The 8,374-nt window shown below is 36.1% G+C and overlaps 1 protein-coding gene across 1 annotated transcript; it reads right to left on the reverse strand.

The window, feature by feature from the left end:
* Window positions 1–1,383: 1,383 nt before the first annotated feature.
* Window positions 1,384–8,368, reverse strand: LOC107480466 (L-type lectin-domain containing receptor kinase IX.1). Its single transcript, XM_016100607.3, has 2 exons — window positions 7,482–8,368; window positions 1,384–2,663 (listed from the first exon to the last, which is right to left on the reverse strand). The coding sequence occupies exons 1-2, from the start codon at window positions 8,325–8,327 to the stop codon at window positions 1,557–1,559; spliced, it is 1,953 nt and encodes a 650-aa protein (XP_015956093.1). The 5' UTR covers window positions 8,328–8,368; the 3' UTR covers window positions 1,384–1,556.
* Between the last annotated feature and the right edge of the window lie 6 nt (window positions 8,369–8,374).

An 8,374-nucleotide genomic window follows, 5' to 3' on the forward strand; every position in this document is an offset into this window, starting at 1 on the left:
TACGCTAGAGCTGTGGTTTTTGCAAAGTCGAGTTGAAATCCCATGAAAGAATTTGATGTATAGCAAACAAATGTCCTGTGGCAGCCGAGAATCCAATGGTAACATAGTCGGGAAGATAAGTTCTCAAGTCCACCATGGCAGATAGATGTTGCAGCAGGTGGTGCCATTGTTACTTAGCACAAGTGCTGTGTGAGTATGAGAGTTGTGATCTTGGTGGGTATAAAACCGTTAGGGGCTGCTCGCTGCTGGTTAAACAAATTAAAGACTTGGTTTTACTTGATCTTCTTCAGTAACTTGTATATAATTCATTAACTTTTTCAGGTAGATTTGGTTTTGTGACAAATGGCAATCAAAGGCACTTTGTTCTTAATAATAGTTGACTATTTCTTTTACAATGACTTCCAATCCGTGGCAGATATTAATGACCCTGAACATGGATTTGTCAACTACTCCAATTTAGAAAGCCTTTCTCGATCACATTGACAAAATAAAATGTGAGAAATGTCTTCCATTATTCTTAATGTACACATCCTAAAACTCCTTCAGTTATATTCCATTGCATTAGTAGATCCTTTCGCACGTATTTAAACCTCACAAGAAAAGGACTACTTGGTGCCCAAAAAGTTACTAATATTCTTCTTTTTTATTTATCGGGTAAAGTATTAAATTGATCCCCTACGTTTAGGCATAATTCTGTTATGATCCTTAAGATTTAAAGTGTTCTATTTGAATCTAAAAAAGTTTCATTTAGCTTCAATTTAGTCCTACCATGAGCTCAAAGTTAAATAATTAAGGAAATATCCTACAAAACAGCAGTACAAAAATAACATCGATAACCTGAAGAATAAGTAGAAGCTCCAGAGGCACAAAATCAACCGTGGATGCATCAATACATTTATTTATCATTTTTCTTATAATTTAAATGAAATATTTTCTATAAAACTAAGGAAAATGATAAATACATGTTTTGATGTATCCACAGTTGATTTTGTACTTCTAGAGCTTGAACGTATTCTCTAAATTATCAGCCCTGTCTTGTACTACTGTTATGTAGGACATTTCATTAATTATTTAACTTTGACCTCACGGTGGGACTACATTGATGCTAAATAAAACTTTTTTAGATTTAAATAGAACACTTTAAACCTTAAGGATCAAAACAGAATTACACCCAAACGTAAGATACCAATTTCGTACTTTACCCTTATTTATTTATATATAGCTAAAGGATGTGGCTCAACTTTACCAGCCACAAGGCAAGAACGTTCCCGGCAAGGGTTGGCTCATTCAAGTACTTAGAGAAAACAAACAATTCCACTTCTGCTACACATAAGTTTTTATTACAAATGGCAATTATATCAATTTATGTTTCATAAGACCGAATTGAATCAAAGTTTAATAGAAAACTCAAATAATGTGAATGAAAACATACTCTAAAGGAAACACTGAATTTATCAGAAGCAATTTAGAGGGAGGCACATCATCAGGAGCTGTGATGATACCAGAAGAACTTGTGTTTGTGTTTGAACTAGAACTTATGCTCTGATATGCACTGTTCACCCATCAAGATAGGTTGGTACTGGCAACTTTGCTGGAAGAGTGGGTAAGGGAGCTTCAAAGTTGAGAACTTGAATGGCTTGTCTTATTGAAGGCCTATTGTTGTGACATGGGTGAGCGCACCACAGCCCAACAACCATCAAGCATTTCATTTGTTCCTTTACAAAATCTCCATCTAGCCTTTCATCCGCTGCTTCAAGAACCCTTCCACTTCCATAAAGACCCCACACCCATTCTACAATATTGATTTCACTTTCCGGAGCCTTATATTTGATGGGTTTCCTTCCACATGCTATCTCCAATGCCACCACTCCAAAACTGTACACATCTGATTCTTTAGTAGCCCTCCATGTGGTATTGCATTCTGGAGCCATGTAGCCCGGAGTACCGGCTAGAGCCGTGGTTTGCGCGCCTTTTGCATGGTCAACAAGCCTTGCTAGCCCAAAATCCCCAAGTTTGGCATTGAACTCTGAATCCAGCATGATGTTGCTTGATTTGATGTCCCTATGCACAACACATTGTTCCCATTCTTCGTGCAAGTATAGCAGTGCGGCCGCCAAGCCTCGAGCTATGTTGTATCTAACTGTCCATCCCAGCAGATTCTGCTTCTTGAAAAGATGAACATCTAAACTTCCATTAGGCATGTACTCATATACAAGCAAGAGCTTCTTCCTTTTCGGACACCAACCAATCAGTTGGACAAGATTTCGGTGCCTAAGCCGGCTAATGATCTTTACTTCCGATGCGAATTCCTTTATTCCTTGATGAGAATGTTCTGAAACCCTCTTGATGGCAACGTAGGAGTTGATATCTTTGAGATACCCTCTATAAACACCTCCAAATCCACCTTGACCAAGCTTGTTCTCATCTTTGAAGTTATCAGCTGCAAACGCTAATTCAGAAAATGAATACTTTTTGGGTCCTGCTCCTCTTCCGAAATCTTCCCCCACATACTCCTCAAAATCTTGATCATCATCTTCCTCTTCATCACTTCCTTTCTTCCACTTTTTCCACAATCCAACCAAAACCAAACACAACCCAACAAACACAACAACTCCACCAATTCCCAATCCCACTGTTGGTCCGGTGTTGCTGGCCTTTTTCTCCTGATTTGTTAAAAAATTAAATCAAGAATATTTAAGAAAGTAGTATAACTACAATATATTAGAACATTAAAGAAGTTCAAAATCAAATTGAATTAGAATTAAATACAAGATCTTCATATTAGAAGAATGAAGAATCATGAATTAGAAGCTTTAAGATTGATGATTAAGAATTTGAAGCAAAATTGAACTAGGAATTGACTAATCAAAATTTCTACATGTTTCTTGAATTATGACAACTAGTGATTAGTTGTTATAAGAATTATTATTTTATTATGAAGGTTTGCCTATATAAAGGCTTCATATGTATGTTGTTATCTATCTCTTTATGAATCAAAATACTTAGTGTTTGTTTCAAAAAATTATCTCCTTATTATTATGAGTGTTAGTGAATTTGAGAGATGAAAAATATAATAGCGTCATTTATAGGAGTGAGTGATTCTAGGACCAATTAAGTGTTGGTATTTTACTTACATTTGGTATCAGAGTTGGTTAATCCAGCACCTGATGTTTGAGAGTTTGTGAGGTGTGAGAGAGTTCTCACATAGTTGTTTATTCATAGAGTCGGTATGGCAAACACTTTCAATATTGTGTGTTCGGGCCCAAGTTAGATGAGAAACTTGATTATAGTTATTAAGAGACTTTGATGTCCACCCATTTGAAGGCCCAGAACCTATGAAATTTTATTGAACCGGGTTTGCAAGAAGAAACAGATGCTGGCCAACAAAGGAGAGATCAATTGGCGCTATCTCAAATTCATTAAGGAGTAGATTATATGGTATTTGACAAAATAGCAAATGCCAAAAGTGCAAAGGAAGCGTGGAACACGTTGAAGCTGACATACAAATGCATAGATAAAGCTCAGAAAGCAAAGCTACAATCTTTCAGAAGATAATACGAAAGGTACGAGATGTATAGCTCAAAAACTATTGAGCAATATTTTACTCGTGTTACAGATCTTGTCAATAAGATGAGAGTCTATGGAGAAGATATGTCCGATAGTAAAATGGTGGAGAAAATTCTTTGCACCATGCCGATGAAGTATGACCATATGGTGACTACGATACTAGAGTCCCACGATATAGATACTATGACGATTGCAGAGTTGCAAGGAACCATGGAAAGCCACATCAGCAGAATACTGGAGATGTCAGAAAAATCAACTGAGGAATCCCTGAAAAGTCGAGTGAATTTAAACAATGTTGCAGCATCAAGTTATACACAAGAAGGACGAGGTCGTTGTTTTAATTTTCAAAGAGGCAGAGGAAGTTTTAGAGGTAGAGGTCGTGTCAATTACAACCAAGGAAGTTACAATAATTTTACACCACCTAATCAAGGAAGAGGTGGAACGAATTTCAGGCTTGTCAACCGAGGAAGAGGTTGAGGCAATTTTTATCAAGAAATAACCAATTTCAACTGCTTTCATTGTGGAAAGTATGGACACAAAGCAGCAGATTGCAGATTCAAAATGGTGAATAACAATCAAGCACATGTTGCAGAAAATCAGCATCAAAATACTGATGACAATCTGGGTATTCAAACTTTATTTTTTATAAGTAATTCATGTGTTGAAGATGAAAATATATGGTACTTGGATAATGCTTGTAGTAATCATGTCTGGTAGAAAGGAGTTATTTTCTTCATTAGATGATTCCGTTAAACTATTATTGAAGTTTGGTAATAGTACAAAGATCCCTATTGAAGAAAAAGAGCACATACCAATTAGATTGAAGGATGGTTCTCTGAGTTATATTTCTGATGTTTTCTATACTCCTGAACTTGATTACAATTTACTGAGTATGGGACAATTATCTGAGAAGGGATATAAGATGATAACTTATCATGGATATTGCATTGTGTTTGACAACAACGGAAGGTTCATAGATAAAGTAAAGATGACTTCAAACAGAATGTTTCCATTAAAAATTCAACATGTCTATTCCTCTTGCATGAGCTCTGTGATACTTGATGATAACTGGCTGTGGCACATGCGGTTTAGACATTTTTATTTTTATGGCCTAAACTACCTGTCAAGGAAAGGACTTGTTTCTGGCCTACCATGGATTCATATTCCCAATTGTATTTGTGAGATTTGTCAACTGAAAAAGAAGCACAGAGATCCATTTCCTACAGAAAAGTCATGGAGAGCTAGAAGATTACTTGAAATTGTGCTTTCAAATCTCTATTCTGTAGAAGTTCCAACTAATGGTGGTAGCAGGTACTTTATCACTTTTATTGATGATTTTAGTAGATATACATGGTATACTTTTTGAAGCAGAAATTAGAAGCATGTGATTTCTTTAAGACATTCAAGGCATTTTTCGAAAAACAAAGTGGCTGTAAAATCAAATTCTCAGAATAGACAGAGAAACAGAGTATCTTGCGTGTTCAGAATACTTTAAGCAATACGGAATTCAACACCAACTAACAACTAGATATACTCCTCAACAAAATGGAGTTGCTGAAAGAAAGAACAGAACCATCATGGATATGGTCAGATGCATGCTCAAGTCAAAACAAATGACTAAAGAGTTTTGGGCAAAAGCAGTTGCAACAGCAGTTCATATTTTAAATAGGTGTCCAATAAAGAGTGTTCGTGATAAAACTCCAGAGGAAGCTTGGAGTGGAAAGCGGCCTTCCATCTATCATTTCAGAGTCTTTGGCTGTATTGCTTATATCCACGTACCAGATCAATTAAGGAAGAAGTTAGATGACAAAGGCGAGAAGTGTATCTTTATTGGCTATAGCACAGACTCAAAAGCATACAAGTTGTACAATCCAAAAATAAAGAAAGTAATCATCATCAGAGATGTGACATTCGACGAGAAAGACATGTGGGATTGGAACACAAAGACAGAAAAGCAGCTGACTATAATTCCAAATACATGTGATGAAGTAGAAGAAAGACAATCAGACACAACCAAACAACCAGAATCATCTAGAAGATCACAAAGAGAGTGGAGAATATCTGCTAGATTAGCAGATTATGAAGTTGGTAATGTCAACGATTCGTCCGATGAAAAAATCATAAACTTTGCTCTATTTTCAGATTGTGAGTCATTAAACTTTGAATAAGCCTCTAAAAACAACAATTGGAAGAAAGCAATGGATGAGGAGATTCATGCCATTGAGAAGAAGAAGAAGTGTATGTTGAGCAACCTGCAGGATATAAAGTTCTTGGAAAAGAAGATAAAGTTTACAAATTAAAGAAAGTTTTGTACGGGTTAAAGCAAGCACCAAGAGCGTGGTATGAGAAGATTGATTCTTATTTCATTGAGAATGATTTCAGAAGATGTCCGTTTGAGCATACTCTTTATATCAAGTTCGTTGAACTTAAAGATATCTTGATCGTGTGTCCTTATGTTGATGATTTGATCTTTACTGAGAATAATTTGAAGATAATTGCAGAATTCAGGGAGGCTATGATAAAGCACTTTGAAATGACACATATGGGTTTGATGTCTTACTTTCTTGGCATTGAAGTAGTTCAAAGAGATGATGGTATTTTCATTTCTCAGAAGAAATATGCAAATGATATTTTGAAGAAATTTCACATAAAACATTCAAAGCCAGTTCCTACTCCAGTCGAAGAGAAATTCAAGTTACTAAGAGAAGATAAAGGAAGAGCAGTAGATTTTATATATTACAAAAGCTTGATTGGAAGTCTAAGGTACTTGACTGCGACTAGACCAGATATTGTGTTTGGAGTTGGTTTGTTTAGCAGATTCATGAAGAAACCTTGTACCAACCATTTGCAAGCGGCAAAAAGGATTCTTCGATATATCAAAGGTACTTTAAATGATGGTATTTATTATGAAAATACTAATGAAGTGAATCTTATCGATTACACTAATAGTGATTGGGCTGGAGATATAAACAAGAAAAATTACTTCAAGATTTGTATTTCATCTTGGTTCTGGTGCAATTTCATGGTCATCAAAGAAGCAACCAGTAGTAGCACTCCCTACAGCAGAAGCAGAATATATAGCAGCAGCAGATTGTGCAACGCATGCAGTTTGGCTAAGAAGAATTCTTGAGGAATTGAACGAGAAACAAAGTATTCCAACAACAATATTTTGTGATAACAAGTCAGCTATTGCACTTTGCAAAAATCCAGTATTTCATAGAAAATCGAAGCATATTGATATTTGCGTTCATAAAATTAGAGAATTGGTAAATGAGAAAGAAGTTGTGATAGAGTACTGTCTAACTGAAGAACAAGATGTAGATATATTTACAAAGCCATTGAAGACCGAGTTATTTTGCAAGTTGAAGAAGATGCTTGGAATGATAAACTTTACAAGCTTGATTTAAGGGAGGCATCGTTAGAAAATTAAATCAAGAATATTTAAGAAAGTAGTATAACTACAACATACTAGAACATTGAAGAAGTTCAAAATCAAATTGAATTGGAATTGAATACAAGTTGCACTCATCATCTTCATATTAGAAGAATGAAGAATCATGAATTGGAAGTCTCAAGATTGATGATTAAGAATTTGAAGCAAAATTGAACAAGGAATTGACTAGTCAAAGTTTCTATATGTTTCTTGAATTACGACAGTTAGTGCTTAGTTGTTATAAGAATTATTATTTTATTACGAAGGTTTGCTTATATAAAGGTGAAGGTTTGCTTATATAAAAGCTTCATATGTATGTTGTTATCTATCTCTCCATGAATTAAAATACTTAGTGTTTGTTTCAAAAAATTCTCTCTTTATTATTATGAGTGTTAGTGAGTTTGAGAAATAAAAAATATAATAGCGTAATTTATATGAGTGAGTGATCCTAAAGCCAATTAAGTGTGGATATTTTACTTACATGATTGGGAGCTGCACTGGAAGATGGATTCATTGCAACAGGGGATTCTGCTTTCGCTATGTCGTCTCCCAAAGTTGAGTTTAAATCCCAAGAGAGAATTTTGTGCAAAGCAAAAGAAGTTCCTGTGGCAGCTGAGAATCCAACTGCAACATATTCAGGAAGATATTCTCTCAAGTCAACCACAGCAAACAGATTCTGCAGCATGGTAGTGTTGGTGGCTGAGTTGAAACCAGTGAAGACAACACTAAGATTCATGGAAGTAGCATTGTAACTGATCCAAGCCTCATTGACTTTCCCTCCCATAATGTTAGCCTTAGAAAACCATGTGGTATTAGCAACAGACCTCAAGGAGTTAACATCAATACCCACATGTTCATTGGGCGGATCGAAATAATTCTTAAAGATATCGAATTCCACGGCCACAAAGGGGTCTACAGTTATGTTGAGTGTATCTTGGTTGTCAACAGTGAGGCCCAGAGTTCTTCCGGCCGTGGCACTGGGGACGGTGGAACCGTTGGGGCGGAGGAAGAATGCAAGTCCATCTGCATAGTTAGTTCTATTCTGGGAATCAATGATGAATGAGAAATGGGTTGTGAAGTGTGTGAGGTTCCTTGAAGCTTTGTCCCACAGGTGCATGGGTTTGTAGTACACTGCACGACCAATGCTGTTATTCAAGTGCGCTTTTCCTATCAGCTGGATAGTTTCTTCCTCTGTTTCTGCCCATGCTTCATATCTTAGGGTGTTGTTATTGTTGTTGGAATCAAAACTGGTGAAGTTGAAGGTTAAGGATGATGCATAATAAGGGAAGATGACTACGTAGAGGAACAAAATGGATGAAACCGCCATGTTTAGGAACAAAACGGATGATCTCAATCTCTAGGACAGTACTTTGA

Source organism: Arachis duranensis, chromosome 3 (genome assembly GCF_000817695.3).
Source record: "Arachis duranensis cultivar V14167 chromosome 3, aradu.V14167.gnm2.J7QH, whole genome shotgun sequence".
Taxonomy (NCBI): Eukaryota; Viridiplantae; Streptophyta; class Magnoliopsida; order Fabales; family Fabaceae; genus Arachis; species Arachis duranensis.